This window comes from Mesitornis unicolor, unplaced genomic scaffold (assembly GCF_000695765.1).
Source record: "Mesitornis unicolor isolate BGI_N332 unplaced genomic scaffold, ASM69576v1 scaffold19767, whole genome shotgun sequence".
Classification (NCBI taxonomy): Eukaryota; Metazoa; Chordata; class Aves; order Mesitornithiformes; family Mesitornithidae; genus Mesitornis; species Mesitornis unicolor.
This window is the reverse complement of record NW_010196061.1, coordinates 90,235-116,602: the sequence shown is the minus strand read 5'-3', so window position 1 is coordinate 116,602 and position 26,368 is coordinate 90,235. Positions and strand designations below refer to the sequence as shown.

Here is a 26,368-nt window from a genome sequence, read left to right as displayed (position 1 = left end):
TGGATGCTCCAATCCCCCTTGTAGGAAATGGCAAACATTACAGTATGAAACTGCTGCCAGCCTGACTGGTAGCAGTTTGTCTCGGAGAAATTCTGCTGGCAATGTACCGAGGATGGAAAATCCTCAGTGATCATTTCCCGAAGTAATACTTACTTATGCAACCATGTGCATCTTGGTGTTTATCTTGAGGCGAGATGTAGAACAGCCAGCAGAACTCATTTTTGCTCCTGGATGTTGGCTGAAGCAAGTCCCAAAGCAGAGGGCAGCAGCAACATTTCATCTGACTTTGTAGGACCTACTTCTATCAAGAGTTTCCCATTTGTAAAATCTGCGGCTGGAGTGAAGGTACAAGTAGGAGAGTGTTGGATGAGAACAGCATGGCAGACAAAAGAAGACACCAAAATACAAGAACATAAAGAATAATGGAAGAAATTACCTCAGTGTGGAGAAACAAGGGGGTTAAAATTAATAAATATTCAAAAATTTAGCATGAGGAAGAAAAGTATGTGTGGATGAACAGGGTGAGGTTTGAGAAGAAATAAATGAAAAACAGTTAAATATTTTTCTCTGTTATGTAGAACAGTAGTGCTGAGTGCTGTGAAATAGCAATAAGACATTTTTGTTGAATGCATAGTGAGTTGCAGTGTAGCATGGATACATCTGGTTTTTTTGTTGTTTTTTTGTTGTTCCATAATATTTTAAAAAGGGAAAGGGTGAAGAAAGCCTGTTCTTTTCTGACATTGCTACAATCTCAGATCTGCTACAGATAAGTTTTATCTTGTAATAGTCCCTTGTTTTTCTTTAGGCTGGAGTTGCAGCCTGTGTCTGCTATCTAGCTGGGGAAGAATTCTTGGCGGTTTTTTGGGGGGCATGTGATAACAATGACTTGTTACTGACAACATTTTCTTAATCGGTAGGTAATTACTGTTCCAGCCATTCTTGGCTTTCCTTTTCCTTCCCTGACATCCTCCTCTCCTTAACCCTTCTCCGTCCCTGTCTCTGGGATAATTTCTAAAATACCTATAGCATTAAGCTGTTCTTCTTTTCTCCATCTGATATTGTGATCTGTCGCTGGGTAGGACTGAGTGATTCAGGATGAGTAGAAAAGGGCATCAGTCTCTGGAATATCTCATTTTCTTTAATGATATAGCTCTGCCCTTCAGAAAAGGGATTTTTTTAAAAATAGATAGAGGGATTTTGTTACCTTCAAACTCCTACTAGAAAATTAAATGGCAAGGCATGTGAGTTGTCAATGTGTCAGCTTGTTGCACACAGATTGTATGGCTCTTCTTAGGCTGCTGTGTGCTACAAGGTAGAGAAGGCAAAGCGTTTGGACATATTTTAAAATAAATATTTGACAGATGTAATCATGTTTTATACCTGTATAATACTGCCCATGTTTGGGGTTAGACTACCTATAACTGTTGACTACTAAAGAATTAAAGTTTATCTGTCTCATAAATGGTTTGTTATAAAGGATGGACACTTGTCATTTATATTGGTGCTTACAATCAATATGCTAGAGGCCCTTCAAAAATAAAGCTGATGGCAGCAGTGAAGTCTGAGGTAGATTTCTTTTTGTTCAGTCTCTGATATTGTGGGAAGAAATTAGTATGTATTTGTTTTTAGGAATTTCCTATTTATAACCATTTTCTTACTGTTGTTTTAATATGTTTAAAGATAAATATCTTAATATTTATCTTATTATTCATTATCATTCTACCTATTTTCTTCTTATTCTTTTCTTGTTAAATTCTTACTTGGTTTTCCTGGTTTAAATTTTGTTTTATTCAGAGAAAGCTTGATTTTTTTTTTATTTTTTTTTGCAAGATCCTGAGAAAGACATGACCATGCTTTGGCATATTCACAAGTAAACTGTTGATGTTTCAGGCCTACTTAAAGAGGGACCATATAGGTATTTTGAAGGATGTTTATCTTAAAGCATGGATCACCAGCGTATTTTGCTGTGAACTGCTGGGCTTAGGTGAAAGGGAAGATTAAAGAGGAAGTGGAGTTTATTAATAGACTCCTGGATGACAGTGGCTTCATGGTGTGCATGGGTTGACTTTTGCTACAGGACTGGTTGTAAGAGATGAAAGAGCATTTGAAATGAGAAGTACAGCAAAGCAAGCAGTACAAGTGCCTAATAAGCAAAGCACTGCACATTCTGGTTCCCTGCCCCTCCCCCCCCCCCGTCATGCACTTAATAAAAAATTTGACGTGTTTTCCTCAAACTTTTTTTTTGAGACAATTATATTGAAAGAAATGAAATGGCTTGATAATTTTGGGGAATTATGAGTAGCTTTTTGATGCCGTTATAGGTATTTAGACAAATTATAAGTAATGACTGTAAAGGGTGTGTTTGTATTAATATTTGGAAGCTTTCTTGAACCAAGTGATAAAAGCATTGCATAGCCTCTTGAAATTGTCCTGTCAAAGTAGTTTTCTTGGCATTTCAAAAGCATTTGATTATATTTAGAGTGGAAAATTGCATGAGGGTCAGGAAATATTGCTGGCTTCACTCAACTACCAAACAGCAAGTGATGCTTTGCTTGCATTTCAGCTAAAGCTCACTAAAACTTTTGTGTTTACTTGGCAGAACAAGCTGCTTGTTGGGTTTGGCTTTTTTTTTTTTTTTGAAAGATAGACAAAATTTGTGAATTCAGATTTTCAGTATCACTTGACTGAAAATGCAATTTTAAAGCTTTTTATATTTACTCTAAGTGGTGTTATGCCTTACAGTAGGCAAGTGTTTAGTCCTGAGACATGTTTTCTTCCCCTAGTGTGAAAATCTGCTATCCAGCTTCATTGCTGCTTTAAAACTTCGTGTGTAATGTTAATTTCAAAGACTGAAGCTTTAAGTTCTAATGTATTACATTCCTTCTACTTTAAATATCCATTTCACCACTTTTATAAAATTAAGTGGAATACAAGTAACAAACCCATTTTTTGCCAGATTAATATCAGGTTAAAAGGAGTGAAATAATTTTGAAAGAGTCTAAACCAAAAGTTTTTTCTACATCTCGCTTTAAAGCAAATAGTTGTGGAACTTGTTATAAATAGAGCTATAAAAAAATCACAAATTATGAAAAGACATGGCAAATATAATTATTTAATAAGTGTTATCTTCAATAATATGTGTATGGAAGGTAGAGGAAGTTGGGGATACTGAAAAGCAATGGACATAATTTGTGTAAGGTTTTTGGGTCTGGTCACTTTTATGAAGCTAATCACAGGGTAAACTGTTAAGCAGCTTAGCAAATTGGGCAGCGGATGCAGACGATAAAAATTAATAGCCGATAGGAAGCATTGAGGAGCTTAATGGCAGCATGAGCTGGAGAAGAGCACTCTGAGTAGCTCTGGTCCATGCAGTCACTGAAACGGAACAAGGAGCGCACAGTCACCTGGCAAATTCTGCTGAGAAAATGAATATTTTTATCCTTTCAACTCATGGGACAATTTCAGGATGCTTTCCAAAGGTTGTAATTGCTAATGAATTGAGCAGCACTCAGCATGGGTAGTAATTTACTGGAGACAGCTGCTAAGTACTGCACTTTTTATAAAGTGGCTTAGAGCAGCCAAACAGGCTATTGAGTTGGATACGTGGTATATTTGTGGGGATGTGCAGGAGAAATGGAATTAAAATATGGGTATGTCAGTAAAGACTTTTTGCAAGGAGAAATCAAAGACTTAAAGGAATTATTTTTAAAAAAATAGATTCTAAGTAAAATTACCAAGTATGTGCTCACTAAAGGCAATACAGCACTTTCACATGATTACGTTTGGCATGTAATCAATACAGCTCAGTTCTAGTTAGCTTGGCTAACAGCATCTCAGGTAGGAGATGTCAGGTGTTCCTCGGAAAGGTATAAAAATGACTGTTCTCAGTACAGAAGACCAAAAGCAGTTTGTATATCTCTTGAAATGGCAGAAGACTTGAGAGCTGAGAATAGAAAGTGATTGTGATTGTACTTTTGCGTGAAAGAGGGAAGTAACACAGCATATATGGATACAAAATGCAGTGTGTACTATAGGTCAACCAGCTGCTTGCTGCTGTTTGGTAAATGCAGAAGAGAACAGTGGAAATGAGACAGTAAGTTGCCTTAATGATTCAGAAGATAAACTGGTTGTAAGGTAGCTCTAGTGTAACAAAGCAGGTTGTGCTTACTTTGGAGCTGGAGCTTTTGTTAGGTACAAATTTTATCTTACATACTTTTGACTGTTTTGCTGAGTTAAAATAAATCCTTTATTTAGTGACCAAGATGTAGAAAAATATTCAGACATATATTATTCACATGTGTTTAAATGAAAGAATAATTGTCCATCGTAATTTGAATAGAGATCTGTTAATTGTTTCAGGCTTATGAAAGTCACTTTGCAGAGCCAATTTTCACTTCAATGGGCATTTTATTAAAGGGAGAAAGCATTCTTCTAACTGTTTCATCCTACCTTTTTGAGTATTGCTCTTAAATGAGAGGTTTCATTTGGCATGCCAAACTTTCAGGATGTTAAATGCTGCTTAAAAAAAAAAGGCTTTTTTCAGTTGCAAAATAGCTAACCAGATTTCCTTTTCTGCTAACAACTGTATTTTGTTTTGATAATGCATCTTTTTAACAGTTCAACTGGTAAGTTTCACAGAATATGTATCAAAAGGTAATTTCAAAAGTTTCATTTGAAATAGATGAATTGAGGCTTAGAATCAAGCAGGCTTGACTATTAAAGTTGCCATTTGGAACATCTTGTTCACTTCTGCAGTAGATGTTCTTTGTTTTGTTAGCTTTTTATTTCTAAAGCCATTCTTAAAGACCATTGTATCAATAATAATGGCTTTATTCATTAAATTATAAATTATTTGAAGCAGTAACTATCAAATTGCAATTGAGAGAAGTTCCATAATGGGTCTTTAAGACATCACCATTCCTTTCCCATTTCAACCATAGTTTTCTTATTAGGTTTATATTACATCTTTATTAAGCCTTCATCTTTTAAGAGACTTCAATTCATATGCTGTTGTTTCTTTTCCCAGGTCATTTCCCTCAGTAAGTGACGATAAGAATGAATGGACATATATCAAACACCCCTCCTGGTGGATATGGAAGTTATTTTCCTCAAATGAAGTAAGGTTATGCCTTTGATTTTCCTTTTTATAGATAAAAAATAGTGTATTTTCTTCTTATGCTTTTATTTCAGATAGAGCTATAATTATTAGATCCCACTGGAATAATACAAAGGCAGTTTCTGTCTAAGAATGTGCTGTTTCCAAACCATGTAACCAAACTGGCAGATATCTGACTGATTTTTGTATTAGTGTAACTGTAAAGCTGCATTACCAAATGGAATCATCTGGAACAGAAAAATAAATTGCTGTAGCCATAGCACACTTATTACATTATTTGGAGAATTCTTCGTATGCCTGAGATGTTTAAGGTTAGCTCTGAGTGAATGCATTTGTATGCATAAAAGATGAAGCTGCCCTTGCCATCAGTGAGAAAATAGCTTTTCCCAGTAAACAGAACTGAGCAACTGTTAACCTGAAAGTGATACCTCGCCTGAGATAAGAGGATGCTCCCTGTATTAGAAGCGTGGTGCTAGGCTCATTCGCAGCAGTAATGAGAATTGACCTAATCTGATGCCAAACAACGTGTATTGCTGTATGGAGCAGGGCATCTGTGCTGTCATCTGCTTCTCATATTGTTGTCTCTTTAAAGTTAGCTTGTCTATGACTCATTCTTGTTGTTACACTAGAAGGAAGCTGGATTGCCTTTTCATTTGTGGTAGGCAATAACAGTCTCTTTTAAGGCTTTTATGAAAAACAATTAGAATTGTTAAAAACAACACTTGTGTATGCAGGAAAAAAAAATTCCTATCAAGTCTTTGCTATAGTTGTTGTTATTATTATTAGTAGTATTAGTATTACTACTACTACTATTAAGTGATTCTGATTATTTACATTATGGTGGTATCTATATGTATACCACACCCCCATTGTGCATGATATTGTATTAATGCAACAAAAGAAAGCTCAGAAGGGCTTCCAGCTGAAGTGAAACACACTTTATTGTATTCATGGTGCTGAACAAATATCCAATGTCATTACCTCTGATAGTAGTGTCCTAGGTATGTGTAGTTCTGCATAAGGGTTTTTTTTCAATGCCTGTTTGTGTGGCAAAGACATCTGTGGAAGTTAACCTGAAATGTTTTCTTCCAGTGGCTATGGTTCCCCAACATTTACCCAGGCAGAGAGGGAGCAGAATTCAAGAACAAGTGCAAAAGCTCTTTATGGTAAGGTGGCATAAAGTTTCTAAACTTTTATGTTAAAATTGTTGTTTAAATCTTGATTGTGATGTCATGGTGGAAATACTTTCTGCATATAAATCTGGAAGTGTATGTACATACACATGGATGTGTGTGTCAACAGAATTAGAGAACAAAGTGGTTTTATTCCTACTAAAACTAACTAGGCTAGCTAGAAAATGTTTCTATGGCTTACTAAGCGGAGAACTCCCACCTGCTAATCTTTAAGGCAGTGATGTATAAAGCATTTATCACAAAACTAAGAGTGATCCCATAGCTAAGGTATGTACCAGGGAGAAGGCATTCAGGGTTCTAGCTGTGCTATAGGTTTGATTCATGACCTGTGTCTCCCCTTGCCTCCTCAACTTTATACCCTGCTAGCAGAAAAGGAATTTAGAATATTCCTTTTGTTTGACACAAGGATTTAATGGAAATTAGATTTGGAGTAATGGATTTGGAGTCCTATTTGGACTGCTGTTTTCAACAGGCTTTGTGACTGTCAAATGTGATGTTACTTACAAATGCTTAAATGTTGTTGCCTTTACCAACTATAAATGCTAGTATTTGTCTTGGCTGTATATGCTATGCTCTAGCCCATGGCCAAATCGCTGTGGAGGCAGAATGTAGTCATGTTCCTTGCCAGCCAAATTACACCATTTCCTGGTCGTCCACCTCCACTGTGAATACATCCTGCTGATAGCTGTGCTGGTAATGGAAATACAAGCAGCAATGGGGCTGGGAGATGTTCTGCTGTGTAAATCTTTGCCTGTTGTTAAATGCTTTTCTGAAAGTCAGTACAACCAATGAGACTGGAAGAATGAGGTTTCCAGTGAGAACCCAGTCCTGTGCAGGACACCTCACACCTCAGCTGTGTTGCATCTGTCGCCTCTTCTACAGGTTAATAAACTGGAAAGCTCAAAGAGCAATGGCTAATAACTGCAGTGTCCTTAGTAGTAACCAGTCTTTTCTCCCTCCTATTTTGGGTGGGATGATGGCTGGGCCTGATCTCGATTAGGAGAGGGATGGCAGGATGTTTTGTGGCATTAGAACAGCATTAACTTTTCGTTTGGAATCAGAGAGTCATTAAGGTTGGAAAAAACCTCTAAGATCATTAAGTCCAACCATCAACTCAACATCCCCATGCCCGCTAAACCATGTCCTGAAGTGTCACATCTACATGTTTTTGAGCACCTCCAGGTATGGTGATTCCAACATTTCCATGGCAGCCTGTTCCAGTGTTTGGCCACTGTTTCAGTAAAGAATGTTTTCCTAATATTCATTCTAACCCTACCCTGGTGCAAATTGAGGCCATTTCCTCTTGTCCTGTCACTGGTTACTTGTGAGAGGAGACCCAAGCCTAACTCACTACAACCTTCTTTCAGGTAGTTGTAGAGAGTGATAAGGTCTCCCCTCAGCCTCCTCTTCTCCAGACTAAACAACCCCAGTTCCCTCAGCTGCTCCTCATAAAACTTGTTCTCTAGGCCTTTCACCAGCTTTGTTGCTCTTCTCTGGACGTGCTCCAGCAACTCAATGTCATTCTTGGAGTGAGGGGCCCAAAACTGAACACAGTATTTGAGGTGCTGTGTCACTAGTGCTGAGTACAAGGGGCATGATTGCTTCCCTACTCCTGCTGGCCACACTACTTCTGATACAGGCCAGGATGTTGTCCTACAGGCCTTGGGTTCAGTTACTCAGCCATGAGCATGAGAAGAACTTTGTTCTATTGGCTGCCTTTTTGGCTTTCAGACTGCTTCAAATTCTGAGGCTAAAAGCCTAAGAAGGAGATGGGATGTCTCTTAGCCTTGTATCCTTGGAAAAGAGCAGTGATGTGAAAAAGCTAATGTGGTTAGGTGGATGAAGACAGTGTGCTGGAGTATTGTGAAGGTCCACACCTAGGAAAATCAGCAAAGATGGCAGTAGAAGAGAGTGATAGTTTTTAACAGTAATTTCTGCGTCCTGTATGGGTTCACTCGACAAAGTTATTGCACACATTGACAGAAATAGGAGGTGGTAATGGAAATGAGCAAGAGACATTGTGAAAAACACTTAGATTATTTCTTTAAGAGATGTTATGAGAGTGTTGTGCTTTTATTTTTCAATTTATGTCAGCCTAATGATTTTTCAGGATTACATGTTTTGAACAGTTTGGTAGTATCAGTGTCTTAACCTTGTCCTTTAATCTTTGTGGGCTTTTAAAATAATACCTCTCTGAGCTTTTTCATATCAAACATGTCATGGGATAGTCATATGTCAGTAGAAGATAGGGACAAGTGAGTACATTTGAGGTATATGATGGTAAACAGTCTCTTATTTCTAAAATACTTATTTGAATTCAGGTACCAATTGAAAATGCTTAGCATATAACTGCTGATTTGTTGCTCCTGTAAAATGAATTGTTGATCTTGTTTTACTTCCATTGCTGGTAGTTATATCACAAAACTCCAGTTGCAGTTGCCAGAAACTGAATGAAGTGGAAGACAATTATCCTGGAGCTCTGAGTAAAGATATACTGGCACAGCTTTGTTTTAGAGAGGAGTTTGCACGTTTTACTGCTACTGCTCTGTTTTGTATGCATAAAGAACTAGGCTGTCAGTATCACCAAATGTATGAACTGGAGAAAATAAAGAAAACAAAACCTTTCTCAAATTCAGGGCAATTATAGATATATTTTTTTTAAATTTTAGCAACCAGGTTACCATTCTGCTGCATCCCACACGTGTCTTTTCTTCCTTTTTGATGTTAGGGATTTTTGTACATGCTGTCCTGAGGAGAGTGAGAAGCAGTTGAGTGATACTGGAATTGTTAAAATGTGGTAAAAATGCTATTGTAAAAATGCTATTGTAAAATATTTTATTTATAACTGATTTATAATTAATAGCTAACTTAGTTATTTTACTTGAGATCCATGAAACTGAAAGCTGTAATGCAGTTTGGAGGTCTTGTGGCTCTCTTTTTATATTTTAAATTATCTTCATATATATTAAATGTACATATTTTATTTATGTAAATACGTAACACTCATGTATTTAATAGATTCACTTATAGTATATTTGAAAATATGTATGTAATTTTACTGTTAAAGTAAAATGCACTATTTTTTTTTGTTCTGATAAAATGTGGCCATGTTATCTTAGCAGCAAATTTCATCCATGACAAGCTTCCTTTTCTTGGAAGACTTTTGAATGTCATTTGTACTAAAGCACCTGTCCATGAGCATCAACAAGTGAACATGGTATTTGGGCTGCTAAGTAACCACGTGATCTTGAACTCAGTTTCTTTCAAGCACAGTAAAGATGAAAAATATAGTAATGATTGATATTAATATGTGGCTATATATGTATATAAATACATATGTATTTTATGACATGAAGTTTGTGTTTAATCCCAGTGCTAAGGTGATTCATGATTGTTCAGTCCTTTGGTCATTAGGCAGAAGGTCGACCACAGTGCCACTGGGAAAGGAGGCTACAGTTTTTTTGGTGTTACAGACAGTTCAGTTAAAAACTAGACCAGAGCCATCATTATCTCTGATGTAGTTATCTGATAGCAAAAACTTCCTTGCAACTACTTTTTTTCCTGTGTCAAATAATTCCTTTGTTTTCCCTCATTTCCTTCCCGAAATGATCTGTTTTCTATTTGCATGATAAATCTCTCACTGAACTGGGAGGGAAGATGCCTTCTACACATTCATATGGGTTATATTTCATTATTTGGTTTCCAGTTTTTCCATCTAAAATGGGTTTTGGCTCGTACTGTCATCTGTTGTTCTAGCATTGCCTTCTCCATCTGCTTTCTGCAGCTCTGCTTGTGGGGAAGCGTGCGACGTCAGTTGACGCCAATAGCCAGGGCTGTGCTGGGGGTTTGCCAGTGAGTGACCCAGTGTGGAGCAGCCCCATTCCCCAGGAGTAGCGAGCTCATGGCTTGCTCCAAATTGTTAGATTATTATACAGCACAGAATTGAAAGATGCTACTGAAATTGTCTTCACGCTGCATTGTAAAACACTAGGTGTTTTATACATTTTGTTTATACTCTCATGGCTATGATTAGGTGCTAGAAGTGAAATTGCATGTGTATTTTTGCATTGTTCAAATACCTCATTCAAAGCAAGAACTGTAGTGTAATAAATTCAAGGAAATTGCATGCAGATCATAGGCTAGGTAAAGGAGTCTATTAAAAGAAGCTATCCATGTGACATGCTTGTGTTATTTGATACTCTAATTAAACAGACAATTGACTTCTAAACAATACACTTTCTCTGATAGCTACTTCAGTGTGGCTATCAGGGAGAAGCTTGTGGCACAAATCTCTGAAGGTGATACTGTTTGCTCCTCTCTTAAAGATTTGTGGTGAACTCAAGTTTTGACCTTTCTACCCAGATGCGTAGCTCATGTCTCCTGCTCTTTGCTCTCAGTCTCAAATTGAGTTTTTCAAGCTGCTGCAATACATTCTTAAAGGGGTGTCAGCATTTAGTCCAATGCAAACCACAAATATACAGTAGTAAACTAAGTATTGGGCTTTTCTGCTTGACGGTGTGTGGCAATAATTTACACTGTCACTTCAGGATACTTAGGACAGCTTTAGAGGGAGGCTCTTAATCCATCTCCACATGGATTACCCATCAGATTTTAGAGCTTTGTCTCTTGTACACTGTACAGACATTTTCTAATTTGGCTATGGAAGGGGAAGGTGGGATCCACCATTGTTTTTATTTGTGCTATCATAACCATAGCACAGATAGCATCTGTTACATATGAACTATGCAATTATATGTAAGTCATCGATGAAAGTCTAGGCATCAAGATTCCTCATTTCTGTTTTAGACTTTTAGGAACTGAAAATCTGTTGTGCTTAATGGTATCATAGCCGTAACCAGCACCACCCATGATTCAGGTAATCTGTTAAAACCAATGCTGAGGTCTTTTGCTTTTGGTAAGAATTTTCCCTACCTAGATAAAGAATTAGATTTCTCTTGCTGTGATACAGTTCTTTGTGCAGTATTATGGACAGTGGCACAGAGCCAGGCTATGGTAGAGTTTATTAAGCAGGTTTCCAGTTTGCCATATTGCCACGCTCTTTTCCAGCTGGAAAACGGGTGATCTCTTAAGTTTAAGAGTGTCAGGACCTTGAGCCACACCAGTGTTTCTGTCTGAAACTGTGGAATAGTTACCTTTCCTAAGTATGAAATGATCCTTCACAGAGATAACCAGGGAGAGCACAGAGATACTAGTGCAGGGAGGGCAAGGAACAGAATGAGCGAAGTCCTATTTGTCTGTATCATGTACTGTCTGGTGTATTGTTGGCTTGGCTAAAAGTCTCTGGTCAAGAAGTTGTTTTTTGTTTTCTGGTGTCTTGGCTGCTTAGAAAATTTATATGAAATCAGTACTCTTTCACGCTTTTTGAAACCAGAAACTTGGTCTGTTCCTGATAATTGATGAATTCAGTAGGTTCACAAAGACATGAATAGCAGTAGCATCTCTCCATATCAGGGAACAGGAAGAGTATTAGCTTCTGAGGATCAATGTTTGTGTTCCTTTGAAGGGTTTAGTAGCTTGTAGATCGTACATTCGGGACCTGTGAGTGGAATGCTGTGCTGCTTTTAAGTTTATTGCCATCGCCTTGTGAAATACTTTATTTTGCTTAAATTGCTCTCGGTTGCAATTGCTACAGATTGTGATTTAAGAATTTAACTTAAGTGTCTTCTGCCATGATACATTTTTAAAATTATTTTTCTCCTTTATCAGAGGGAAAATATTTTGGGTAAAATGTGTGCAGCATATCAGTAGGGTTTGAACTAACTGCAGTGTTAAGGCTACACTGTATTTTCCATGTTGGATATAATAGCTGCAGTAAGTAAAGTAAGTAGAAAAAAATGGAACAGTTTTGATAGTTTTATTCATCCCTTCATAGTTTTATAAATCCTATCTGGAAGTCTCTGTTGCAGGATTTCACTTGAGCTTCAGTAACTTTCTTCATGCATGAACAGAACCATGAGAGACTTGAGATTGATCAGGATGATTAGGAGTGAAATGAAGTATACAAAACTTTTTTTTTCCAGTGTTGGGGATTGACTCCAGCCAGCAATATGGACCTACTCAGTTGCTGTCTCCTGCCTGCAGCATGATAGGGGAGAGAATCAGAAGAGTGAAAACAAGAAAAAAACTGTTTAATCAAGATAAAGACAGCTTAATAAGTGAAAGAAAGAGGAGGGAGGAGAAAAAAAAAAGAAAAAACTGAGTAACACAAAGACTATCACTTACCACCTCTCACAAGCAGACCAATGGCTAGACAGTCTGAGCAAGGGCTACCTTGGAAAGACAACCCACCAGCTTTATTGCTGAGCATGATATCATATGGTATGGAATATCCTTTTGGTCAGTTGGGGTCAGCTGTCCCAGCTGTGTCCCCTCCCAACCTCTTGTGCACCCCCAGCCTACTTGCTGGGGTGGCAGAGTGAGAAATAAAGAAGACCTTGACACAGTGTTTAAGAGGCATTTGGACAATGCTCTTAATAACATTCTTTAACTTTTGGTCACTGCTGAAGTGGTCAGGCAGTTGGACTGGATGATGATCATAGGACCCTTCCAACTGGTATTATTCTATTTCTATTCTAGTCTAAATTATGACTTGGATCTCCAGCAGGTTCTAATAGTCAGTCTACTTGCATTAAAGATATAGACAGGTAAATAGGAATTGTTGCTGAACTCAGTATGGCCTGTCAGTTGTTATGGTGACCATACTTTCTGTTTATTAATGCAAATGTGGATTGACTTTTGCTAATGTGGAAATTTTTTTTAAGTTTTTGTTGCTATGGTGTTGTAATTAATAATCCAGAATTTGAGGAGCTATCCTTGGCACTCAAGTGTAGAGCTTTTATTACCATTCAGAAAGCTCTATCTCTTATATAAACACTATTGTTCTCACCATGACCTGGTGTGCTGAAAACTTTGCCGTCTTGTCTATTGTGAGTGTTGTGCTGTTCTGTGGAAGAAGATATGTTAATCAGTGCTACAGATGATTTTGGATATCCTGTCTTAACACAGGACAAAATTTCTGTGAAGTGGAGAAAGGAATCTTTTGAAAAAGTTGCTCACTGCTTTTTAATTCCTTTGGAGCCTCTACACATGCCAGGATTTCTTTGTGTATTTAAAACAACTCCAACTGTTATTGTTTGCAGGATGTATTTATTAACCTTAAAGTGGATGTAAAATTACTTATCCTGGTTTAATTTGAGATCATTAAAAAATAATACTTTTGTTCACCTAAAAAAATATAACAATCAAAGCTGAATATTTGATACATTGTTAATTGAAACAAGTGACTTCTGTTTTAGGCATATGTTCTTTCTTAGTGGACAGCATTTAACTATCATTTACAGTCCATAACAGAAAACTGTTAAATGATCCCCTTGGAGATGCAAATAATTCTGTAGAGTTAAATTAGATACTGCTTTTTAATACCCTTGTTTTGTTAGGAACAGATGGACTTTACTTCTTCAGATCGTCATCCAAACAAAAAAAGAAAGGTAGCAAATCAGACAGTACTGCTGTATTGATTGGTTTGTAGGGGTGTGCATGTGTCTGTGTGTCTCTTGTTAAAAAGAAAATAAACCGAAAAAAAGCCACTTTAAGTTACATGCTGCAAAAGCAGAAATAGTACTTACAGTTGGAATCAATGTAGATCTTCTGCCTTGGAACTTCAGAATAATGGCTAATTAAATTGAGACATCTGTTTTAAAATATTCACACACCTAGTTAAAATTTCTGATTATCCATGGAGTTCTTGAATTTGGCTGATTGCACTGCATGCTTCTTTTGCTAAAGCAAACTGAGTAGCTGCTGTACAGTAGCAGGATGTCTCTGCATGAACTGTTTCTCATCGTGGAAGTTGGGGTTCAAGCTAGTGAGGGATTTCAGAAACTGTATTGGCTTTCATGAAAGACAGTGAGAACTGAAGAGATAAATGGGCATGATTATAAAAGGTGACAAATACTTCTACAAGGGACACCTGAAAATTAGGACACTTCTGTATCTGTCAGCACCTGAAATTCCTGTCTGAAGGAACCCTGGTCATAGAAGAGCCTTTTACAGTGTGGCTTTTATGGTTCCCTTGCTGCAGATCTCTGTGTGTCACAGATCATGTGCTTGGTAGTAGTCAGCATTTTTTTTATTTCACAAAAAGTAACTTACCTTTCCTGTCAACAGAATCAGGCACTTTTATTCCCCCTTCCCCGCCCCAAGTATTCAGAGTATGAGGAAATTAATGGATTTTGAATGTATGTACATCAGGTACTTTCCTTCTGAACAAAGTCAAACCACCTGTTTTACTTGAAGATCAGAAAAGTTATTTAATATATTGGAGAGAGAATACTTGCAGAGTTTCCTTGGACCTCTCTTGGCCAAGTCATCTAGTGAGTTCCTTCCGTAGGCTAAGCTCCTGTTGTTCCAGATCAGGTGCTCAAGAGGTTGTGGCGGAGAAAGAGAAAAACCTACCAAATGTTGCATTCAATTTTTTTTCCACTGACATTGAAAAGTTTTCTTCAGTATTCATCTGAATTCATTATGTGTGTGTGTGTGTCATGTCTTCACTTTGCATTTTCCCTTCTTGCCTGGTTTGATATTAATCTATTGTATGGACTAAAAGGCAAATGATGTTTCTGATTTTGCAGCATTGTTTTTTCTTCAGCTGAAAAATATTTCTGTTTAGAGATATTTGGTGTGTTGTTTGTCTGTTTTGTTTTTTGGGTATTTTTACCCTTTTCCATGCATATTTCTACATCAGTAATTCGTCAGATTGAATACTTCAGGAAGAAATAAAGGATGATTCAGGTCTGTTTTGTGTGTGGCTTTGTTGTTTTGCAGATTTAACATGTATATCAGAAAATACTTATGCTTTTAAGTGTGTTCGTACGAATTCAGTAAGCCTGATGCTGGTTAACTTATTGCTTCCAAAGAGACAAGCCAGTGACTTTAATAATCCCAATGAAGTGTTTTCAGTCAGAACACAGCTCCCCTCAGGTGTCTTGACTCACTGACAAGATAACTGGCTTTTGTTTGCACCCACTGGCTCTCTCTTAACATTGTTGACGTAAGTATGATCCTTGTGCTGGACTACGTGGGGGTGACGGTTTGTTCTGTAAAAATAGAGAAATTATCAGCAGCTTGTCTTCTGCTTTCATATGAACAACTAGTCTTAAGTATATCTGAGAAGTATTCAAAACAGCATGATAAGAAGTGGAATGAATAATTATCCTTTCTTTTCCTCTCATCTTTAGAACAAAGAAAGAATTATGCACGAGACAGTGCCAGCAGCATATCCGAAACTTCGCAGTATCGCGTAGAGGTGAGATGAGGAGCAATATACCAATTATAGCTTACAGTTACATTAAGTTATTTTTGCCTACATGATTTTTGAGGCTACATATGCTTGAAGGCATATACATCTTCCAAAATATCCTGCCAGGCTGAGGTCACTTCAGAATAGATTGCACTGAAAGGTCTCAAATTCTTTAGCTTTGCCATAATGAGCTGAAATTCTGAAGAAAAAGAATGTAAGCAAAGTTGAGTGTAGTTTGACAGACAGACAGGACTTCTCAATGGCATATCAATTCAACGTATTATGCTGCCCTGTCTCTGAACATGGCTTGTTTCAAGGGTGAGGCAGGGCAGAAAAACACAGTGCTGTTGGTGAAACATACTGGATTTTATTTAAAATGAATGGTTTGATCAGTTATAATCAGCAGAGGTGACAGAATATTCAAAAAGAGCTGAGCATTAACCCCTAAAAGCCCCAGTTAGTCTACTATGTAGTGGTTTAAAAAAATATATTCTGTCTGCAGATTCTTTCCCATTGTGAAGTGCAAAGTATGTTATTTCCCATCTTAAGCTGCTTTGCAGAATTGCTGTATGTGGCTGTCATATTTTATCCATGAGAAGATATTTTTAAAATATTCAGCAAAGAAAGCGTAATTGCCCATATGTAGCCTGTTTAAGCACTTTTGGATGCAATGTCCCACTGTGTAGTCTTGCTTTGACCCAAACTTTCTCCCACTGCCTTCAGACCACTGTCATGGATTAAGCCAAGTCTTGCAAATACCATAGATTCTCAGCTCCTTTTTGCTGAGTTTTGAATCAGCTGTAAATTGTGAGATCATAATGCAGAAGACTTTATTTCAAGTGCTTCTATTCTGTGATCAGCTTGCAAATGAATACTTGTATTGCTTTTAATTGTATGTCTGTATTTTTCTTTGGTTTCTTCATAATGGTTTTGGTACTGAACTGGCATAAAAATTAGTAGTTGTATTTGGAATCTAAGCATTCCTGTGGGAGCAGCCAGTAGAGTGTTTTTTTCACTTCTTTTAAATACTTTGATTGTATGTGGGTTATATCTACTCTCTTGGCTGTCATCCCTAGATATTATTATCCTATAATAGAAAAAAACATACTTAATTTTTTTTAAAGTTATTTAGAAGATAGATGTGCAGGCATATATTAAAATTGGTTCAGCTTGAATGAGTGTAACCATGCCTTCAATAAGAATGTGAAGCTGGATTTATGCCTGGATAAAATGAAATAATTTTATGGTTGTCTTGCATGGTTGGCATGTTGAAGGAGAAATTGTCAAAACCATAATGACAAGGAAGCCAGTTGAGGTGGTGTCTGTGAGGCAGTGTTTAGTTTCTAGGCCACTAATTGAATGTGGAGAGCATTCCAAGTTGATGGTGATCAAAAATGGTATATTACATTTCTACTGTGGTCCATATAAAAGAAGTGACTAGCCTGTCCATAAGGTATCCCAGTCAGATGCAAGCCTATCATAGTTACCATCAGCATGCTAGCTGGCAGCTCTGGAAGAGATGAGGACACTCCAGGTCAGGGTGGTGTGGAGGTATGTTGGCAGGGTGTTTCTGGGAACTTTCTGCTGACGTTTCTGGATTCAGCTTGCCAAGAGAGACAGGTTTTCACTCCTCAAGAAAGCTAATTAAATCCTCAGGGTTTAATTCTAGCTTTGATACCTGAAAGAGGTCAGAATATGCCTTCAAGTCTAACCAGTTACTGTAGTGACGAAGTGACAGAGGATGACAAATAGTGAGTTACAAAAATCAGTTGACTTAAAATGACATAGTGGACTAAAGCAACCTTTCTAATGGCTTACTGGTGGGATCTGTCATATACAAAGGCACTATTATTCATGAATAATTTGTATTGCTATTTCCTGGCAATTTGAATACTGACACTGCAGAGCAATAGCGTAAACTAGTGGTTTGTTTTTTGGTTTTTTTTTGTTGTTTTTTTTTTCTTTAATATACGTCCCATTCCCTAGCACTTGACCACCTTTGTTCTGGACCGAAAAGAGGCCATGATTACAGTAGATGATGGAATAAGGAAGCTGAAATTGCTGGATGCCAAAGGCAAAGTGTGGACTCAAGATATGATTCTGCAAGTGGATGACAAAGCTGTCAGTTTGGTGGACTTGGAATCAAAGGTAAGATATGTGAGTGGCAGTCTCATTTTCAGAGAGAGAGAGGAAAAAAGGGAACAGGCAGAAAAATGATGTATGTGAGATTCGGTATTTTAATTAGCTTATTATCACTTTCCTTTTTTAACTCATGCAGCTTTTCTGAGATCAGGACACTGTATAGTAAGGTGGTGTTTTTTGTTTGTGTGTTGTTTTTTTTTTTTCTCTTCCGGCAGAATGAACTGGAGAATTTTCCTTTAAGCACAATTCAGCATTGCCAAGCTGTGATGAATGCATGCAATTACAATTCAATTCTTGCATTAATTTGTAAAGAACCAACCCAGAACAAGCCCGATTTGCATCTTTTCCAGTGTGATGAGATTAAGGTAAGGTGATAGTGGAGATATGCTATAACTTATTTGAATGGGGGAAAATATATTAAATGGCAAGTACAGTGAATAAAAACAGGCTGATTCATAGAAAAGAATTGTGTTCTTTTATTCATAAAAATATGGTTAAAGTTGTATGCATTTATGATATCAACACTACTTACAGTATGTTGGTAAATGTTGAGTAGTATGTCTTACAAGAGAGTAGTCCTGTACGAAAGCTGAATCTTTAGTGCATGTGCAAATATGTTGTTACTGTCAATATTGATTCTTAGGCTCTGTAGCTGTTCATTTAGATTTGCAAATGAGTAAAGCTCTGGAATATATATAAGATATGTATTCACACTTTTTAAGAAAGTGGTGTAAAATAGTTTTTCTCAAATTTGTCTTGCAATCTGCAAAGAATTCATCTGAGTCCAGAGTCTTAACTAGTCTTTTCCCTTTTTCTGCTCTTTTTGTCATTGAGTAATAAGTACTTCTCTACATTTCCATCTGTCTGCATCTCTACTGTGCTGGAGAGATAATGACGGAAAATAGTACTTGCAGAAGGGGCAAAACAAGGAAAGAGATTGTTCATCTCTGACTAGAATATCCTTCAAGCATAAATAACTTTTTAAATGTATTCTGTAATGCTTCTTTATTTCCAGGGATAGAAATTTTAATTTATGTTAGTTACTATCTATAATTTCTTTAAATTCCAGTTGATAATTTAATGAGGATTTTAAAAATTCATAGTAGTTCATATCATTGTCTTAAAACAACAGATTAAAAATCATATTGTGAAATCATTTTGAAATTGGTATGGTGAAAGCGATGTGAAGATAACTGGTTAATTGTGTGAATAGTTGCACAAAATTTGCTGTTTCAGTGAAAATTGGTGTCCTGTGAGAAGTTCAAGTTGCATTATGTTAAGTAATGCAGGGATCTTTGTTGAGTTCTGGTAGGACTCAGCTTCCCAAGGAGTAGAGGTGGTCTCTTTTCTTCAGACTTTCATCTTTTTGAAGTTGTTCCTCTGTGTACAGATAAAAATGCAGGGCACATAAGCATGGCTTGGAACTCCAGGATCCACTTTTTCTTCTGAGGTATTGCTTGAGTCTATGACTGTACCCTAGGTTTTGTTCCTTATCCATGAGGCTTGGCTGGTTTCAAAGGATTAGGTCTGTCTTCCTCAGGAGCCTCTGCAATAAAAAAAAATTAGTGCAAATCAATAGTATTTGAGGAATTCAATATTTTTCTAAACAAAAAATTGTTAAATAATAAATATCAGGAGTATGATTAATGGAATTCTTCTGGGTTTATGTTCCTCAAATCCCCCTATTTTTTTTCTTGTAATTCTTTAACCTTAATGTATCCTTTGTCCATATTCTGAAATGCAATTCATTATAGCGTGAGAAGCCCCTTAATCCTCTTTGATCCTAGATTCAATGGTTTTCTGGTCCCAGCAGAAGTTATATATTCCTCTCAAAAAGTTACATACTTCTACATCATGAAGGGGCTAAGAAAGACATGGACCTTGCAGCATGAGCTGACAGATTTTTGGGCTTTGACAACCTATGTAGGAAATTAATTTGTCAGCTGAAGACATGTAACAGAGCATTCTAAATCCTGTGAGAAGCCGTGACCTATTTAATACAAGATGTATTAAAATAATGCCTTAGACATGCATCAAAATTTCACTTGTGGGCCACTGATGGAAGCAGACTCCAGTTATGGAATGGTAGGAACCTACAGATATGTGCTGAAAAATTAATCTTCTATTAAACCAAAGAGAAACTGGAGGCTACTGTTATTTCTTAAAGAAATCTGTATCACTGTGAGTTACTTTCCTAGTCCTATATATAGTAGGGTTTTTTTATAGTATGTCTTTTCCCTCACATGCTTGAGAAAACAAATATGTACACGGAGGGGGAAAAATAGCTTATGCAATAATGGTTGACTTGAGATAATTACAGCTGTTCAGAGAAATTTGGTATCTAGATGACATATTCGTCTGATGATAATGCTTGACATTGGAACAGTGACAAAAATGATGACTGCCAAACAATAGCATAGTGTGTTTTTTCATTCTGCTTATGTGTAAAATAATTTATCCCAGAACTTTTAAATAAATGAGATTTGATAAGGGATTCTGGAATCTAAAGATGATTTTTAAAGTGTACAAGGAGATATTTTTTTCATGTATCTGGATAGTCTAGCTGATGACTGATGGTTCCTGCTTCTGTCTCTTTAGGCTAGCTTTATTCACGAAGATATTGAAAGTGCAATCAGTGACAGCAAAAGTGGGAAGCAGAAGAAGAGGCTTGAAACACTGAGGTAAAAATCTAACTTCTTGGCATTATATAGGATGGCCAAGTAGTGCTACAGCATTCAGAAGCTCTGCAAGTCTGCCTGCTGTCTTTTGCTCTTTTTTGCTAATTGATGATATACTTCCAAAACCGTGTGTAGAGGCCTTGCTTCAATAATTATCCCATGGTCTCTCAATTTATAGCATCACTTACCTTTCCTGATTCCACCTTAGTGACTGGAACAGTAGATACAAATATCATCTGCCAAAGAATAGCATTGCATATCTCAGTTCTGCTTATGGGTGAAGTAGTTCAGAATTTAAATTAAGAACATAAATGCCCCAGAACTTCAAGTAAATAAGATTCTGATAAAAAGTTTTGGGAACTAAAGATGTTAAATAAAATAGCAACTAAAGGTTGAATAATCCTCCTGCCTGCCTGTTTAATGATGCTGAAGACTCCTTGTTTCTCTGGTAGCAAAATCTCTCTGTGAGTTGGAAAATGTGGGTGAAAAGAGTCTGTTGGGTTCAGAGAAGATGAATACAGAAATGAGAGGTAGCCAACAGAGACAAAGAAACAAGGGCACAAGTGTATTAGATACTGAATGGTAAATGTGGTAGTCTGTTGAAAAGTTAGTACATAACTTCATCCTGTTAGTATCTCTCAATAATACATAGTTTTATGGACCAGATAGAAAAGTCTCTGCTGGACAAAAATCATTAAGTAAAAATGTCACCATTATATGAATGAGTTCATAATAGTCTTGGTTACCAGTTAAATTCTGATGTACAACTCATAAAGTTTTCCTAGAGTAATAGTCACTCCTATAAAACAAAACAAAAAATGAACCATGTCTGCAGGTTTAAAATTAAATAAGTAGACTTTATTGTCCATGGGATTGTAACAAATAGGTATAAGCAATCCAGAAGGACTCAAACACATTGGATGTGCTGGGAAACTAACAAGATTTAATTGGAAAAAGAATGTAGGTCAGTACATCTGGAGGGAAAAATAATCTAAGATACCAGTCTCCGAGGGCTAGGAGGTCATGAGTGCATTACAGCTTAGCACCGGTTACTCGCTCTCGTATCATGTACATGCTGGCATTGGGTCATGAGGAGAGACCCTTCTTCCTGTCATTGCATTATTGAATTGCTGGAAGGTTATTGACAAGTGGAAGTGTGGAATGTGTAGAGAAGAGTGTCCGGGAGACTGGAGTGAAGAAAACATTAGTTTTTTATTCAGTATCCAAAGACCAAATACCACTTGACATTTTGTGTTGTAGTTGAATGCCATGAATGAGATGGGATTATAAAGAGATTAATATAAGGTGAAGATCTTGCTTTTAAATAGGAGTGTGGGGAAGGGATGGTATGTTTGTATGACAGGAGCTGTTGAGATTTTTTTCTTTTGGTATAAGCTGTACAATGTCTTCAAAGACCTCTTTCCTTATGGTATTTAAAACTACACTAAGAACTGGAAAATTGCAGGTGGGAACACTGATACATTTTTATATCAAGCCAGGATGAACAGACCACTGTTATAAAAAGGAAGATCATCCAGTAAATTTGGTTTTGTGGGTAGGGTTTTGAGAAACAGGTGGCTGGCAACCTGTAATCAACTTGTGAGGGGTGAAAGGTAACTTCTAATGAAAACTTTCACACAAAACTGAAGTCCAGTAAACTGCGTATGGTGGTAAAAAATGTCACCTACTAAACCCAAGCCACTGAATTTACTGATGTAAACTGGCAGGTTTCTGGAGATCATTTTCTGTGGCACTGCTTGGCAATTTCCCAAGTGGCCAGATGACTATTTGCTAACCTAATCATGGACTGGGTTTTCTACTGTGTTTAACATATTTACACATCATGGTCTTGAGTACTGCTTACTTGGCAAGTCCATAGTATGTTCGACAATAGGAGAGGTTCTTGTGAAGCCTCCTTGTCTTCTCTGATTAAGCACTAGAAATAGGGTATTTTTCCTTCAAGTGTCACTTGTGAGCTTTCTTCTCTTCCTCTAGAATGATATCCAAAGCTGACAGTGCCATTCCTCCGCCACCACGAGCGCCTGCCCCTGTGCCACCAGGAACCATCACCCAGGTGGACGTCAGAAGCCGTGTGGCGGCATGGTCTGCGTGGGCTGCAGAGCAGGGGGAGTGTGAGTATTCTGAGAGCTGCTACCGCACAGTGTGGTGACAGATAGTTGTTCTGGGCAGTAGGTTTTTATGATCCTTGGTAATAACAAAAAATAATGTGGAAGGACCGCTTTCATAAAGATTACAGTAATTGAATGCAGATAGAGAAATGTCTGTACGAGGTCACCCGTCTGTCCTCGCTGAGAACAAACAGGATTATTCTCCCGGTCTGGTCTGAAATGCCCCAAGCCACCATTGCCTGATCTGGGAAATCAGACCTGTCTGTCATAATCTGACTTGTCATTAACTTGCACTTACGCATTTTCTGAACTTCTGAATTTCTGTTCAGAGCTGCTTTTACTTGTGTTTAGCTGAGTGGAGGTGTAGGCTACCAATTTTAACTTGAGCTTTTGTGAATACAGTAGCATTCATAGTAACCAGTACTGCCATAATGCTACTAATTTAGTAATGCTCTCTTCAGTAATCAGGTGAGCCATAGGCTAGATATTTCAGCAATTAAAAATATATAATCATGAATTAAAAGATGACTGGAGATCAGCATTATTTATTTATTTTATAGTTATCTTTATAATGGCCTGTATGGCTTAAGTAGTTGTTTGGGGTTTTTTTGGGGGGGGTTTTTTTGGTTGGTTGGTTTGTTTGGTATCTTTGTTTTGTTTTGTTTTATTTTTTAACCTTAACCGAGGAATGCTGTAGAATTTCTAATGGGCTAATTTCTTATTTAGACCCTGGTACCACACTTCTGTGGTTAACTGCATTTATGCAGCTAAGCTGACTGAAAGCATAAACCTATGATTTTTTTGGTAAGACTTGGCAGGATCAGGCATTAGGGTGCAAGATTTTTAGGTTATGTGGAGTCCTTGCAAAGTGAATGTTACAAACAGTTTTGTCTGTTTTTTCCTTATGGTAGTATGGCTTGATGCACTAGCTGTATAGGAAGTGTTGGTTATTAATTGTGCGCATCTGGATGTCTTATTCTCTTCTTTTCTTTTCTGCAGTTGAAAAACATAGACAATACCATGATCACGAAGAGACAGCAGAGATGATAGCAGCTAGGATTGACAGAGATGTTGTAAGTGAAAAAATACAAGTGATATTACTTCATGTCTGTGAAATTTTGCAGCTCTACTTTGTGGGAAGATTTTTTCCACATGAGAAATTCCGTTATGGAAGAAAGCTTTCCAGGCAGCCTATGTTTGTGTCATAGACCTATAAATGAATGGGTGGTAGTTCTTGCTCTAAGAAAAAAGAAGGGGACTGAATGTTGATGTAAAGTCTTCTGCCGTGAAGAGCTAGAAATAGTAACTTTATGTGGTAGACCAAATTCAGCAAACTGTGTAAGGATAAAAAATTCCATCAATTTTGTGGGACTTGGATATGTGCAATATCTGGAAAATAAACATATGATAATCTCTGAACGAAATGGACCATGTATACGTATAACCTAAACTTTTCTTGCTTTAAATGTAACAATATTGGACGGGTCCTATGATGTATGCAATATCAAATATTGCTCCACTTGTCAGTTATAACTTTCAAGTTTTCTACTCTACTCTTGCCCTCAGCAACATCAGAGGGTCTTGAGGAAAGCGTGTTGAGTCTTGCTGAATTGATGTATATGTGTTTTCCCCAGGCCTCATACATTCTCCTCTACTTTCTCTTTGAAAACAATTATTCAGAGAGCACTTCTCTACAAAACTACATTATGACATTCAACAAACAGGTTCAGAATCTGCTTTAGTACAAATTTATAGTGTTTAGGGAAATGGTGTCCATTCAAATAATTAGTTTTTTTATGTACTGTGAGAGAAAATTCAATGTGTGAACAAATTGTGTAATTGCAATCTGAATTTAATAATCTTGTTGCTCATATTTTTAAAACTTCCAGTGGCTGAAAGTTTTTAAAAAACTAATTTTGAAAATAGTTTACAGCTGTTTAAAGTTAAGAACATAATGACTGTAAATATAGAATGTTCTGTTATAAACTTTGTTCTGAGAAAGCTGTTCAGGTCTGAGAGAGTGATTTCTGGAGTATTTCTGCTATAGGTTCTGTAGAGAAACTTACTTTTCTTTTCTCCCATAGCAAATTCTGAACCATATTTTGGATGACATTGAGTATTTTGTTACCAAACTTCAAAAGGCTGCTGAAGCTTTTGCTGAACTTTCAAAGAGGAAGAAAACTAAGAAAAGTAAAAAGAAAGGACCTGGAGGTGGGAGTTCTTACTGTACACAATTCTGTTTCTCTAAAGATAATTGAAGTGGATAGCAAATGTGTCATTTTGTGTTGGTTCTTTGCATGAATGTAGTAATTTTCTTTCACTTTGAGCACAAAAAAAATCCTATGCAGTATATTCTTAGAGGAAAACCTATGAAAATAATTTGCTTGAAGTCAGTGGGGAGTGACTAATTAGAGACGTTACCACAGAATATGCTTACTGTCATGGTTCTGTATTTACAGAATTCTGTAAATTGCTAAATTTGTTATGTATTTGTGTTTACTTTATCAGTAATATTTCTAGAAGTTATATACCATATAAACGGATATCTAAAAGTCTCATTTTGTTCACCAGAGGGAGTCCTTACTCTCCGTGCAAAACCGCCACCTCCAGATGAATTTGTTGACTGCTTCCAAAAATTCAAGCATGGCTTCAATCTTCTGGTAAGTGACAGCTGATGGATATGGTGGTGTGAGGCATGCAATAACAATTTTTTTCCTGAGTTAGCTGGTGTTAATTATAACATGATCTTTTATTTCCCTATCACTATAAATATTTGGGTGTCACGTTTTGCTGCATTGGTTTTGCTATGTCTTATTCCACTAGGATGAAGTGAAGAACTAAAATTATGGTGAAAGATTAAGGGGAGAAATATGAATCAGTTGCATGATGGGTTTGCTTTGTAGTTATTTTTAAGTTGGGTTTTCTTGGAGGCTCCTACTATTCCAGAGGGCATGGATGCTTTATTGTTGTTGCCCCTGAGGGAGCTGCAGAAGGTCATCTTGTCTTTGGGAATGCATTAATCAAGTTTTCTGCCTTTCCTGGTGCCTTGTCCATATAGAGAAACCTTGTGGGTCTTAAATGCCCTACTGCTGCCAGCTGTGCAGTGGTGGTCATGTCATCCAGGGAATTGTAAGCCTGAGTCTGTGTTGTCTTGGTCTCCACTGCTCTTTAAAAAGGAGCAAACCCACAAGTACCCTCTTCAATGCTGGTATACCTGGAAATGTCATCTTATTTGGTCCTCAGCTGACACAGTGGAAGATAGCTTAGCTGATACTTGACTGGTCTTGGACTTTCACCTTTTCCTTCTTCATCCAAGGTTGAACTGAGGCAAGAGCAGAGCTGGCCATCTCTGACCTAGGTTGGCCTGTGAACTTTGGCATGCTGCTCCTCAAGTTCTTTACACAGTGACTAGATGAGCATATTTCTTTTTCAGCAGTTTTTTTTTTTCCTGGTTCTTTAAAGCCTTATACTTGGAAAATTTGAGTTTAGATCATAAAGGAATTTCTAGGAATGTCTGTAAGGATCATAACCCTGTTGCATGATTGCCATCATCACCAGCTGTGGCCTTAATTTAGTTTTGTTCAGCTATGCTTGTCAGACTCTCTGTGCTTGTTGTCGTCATTACACAGGACGTTACTGGCCTCAGAATGCTCCATCCGACAAATTGCTGTCACTTTACAGGTTCTCAGCAAGCAGAGGTGCTAATTCAAGAGCCTTCCCCTAGCATCTCCGCTTCTGAAAGTGCTGTTACAGGAAGGCAGCAAATGGGACACCTTCGAAACATCTACTTT

At 37.2% G+C, this 26,368-nt stretch overlaps 1 protein-coding gene across 1 annotated transcript in view; it reads left to right on the top strand.

The window, feature by feature from the left end:
• Positions 1-5,028: 5,028 nt before the first annotated feature.
• Positions 5,029-26,368, top strand: part of EPS8 (epidermal growth factor receptor pathway substrate 8) — a 53,398-nt gene continuing 32,058 nt past the window's right edge. The window contains exons 1-10 of the mRNA XM_010188344.1: positions 5,029-5,117; positions 6,209-6,282; positions 15,567-15,634; positions 17,615-17,776; positions 17,986-18,135; positions 20,369-20,451; positions 22,444-22,580; positions 23,577-23,650; positions 24,662-24,788; positions 25,149-25,237. Of these exons, the coding sequence (XP_010186646.1) occupies positions 5,056-5,117; positions 6,209-6,282; positions 15,567-15,634; positions 17,615-17,776; positions 17,986-18,135; positions 20,369-20,451; positions 22,444-22,580; positions 23,577-23,650; positions 24,662-24,788; positions 25,149-25,237 (1,026 nt within the window). The 5' untranslated portion in view covers positions 5,029-5,055. The remainder of the gene's footprint in view (positions 5,118-6,208; positions 6,283-15,566; positions 15,635-17,614; positions 17,777-17,985; positions 18,136-20,368; positions 20,452-22,443; positions 22,581-23,576; positions 23,651-24,661; positions 24,789-25,148; positions 25,238-26,368) is intronic.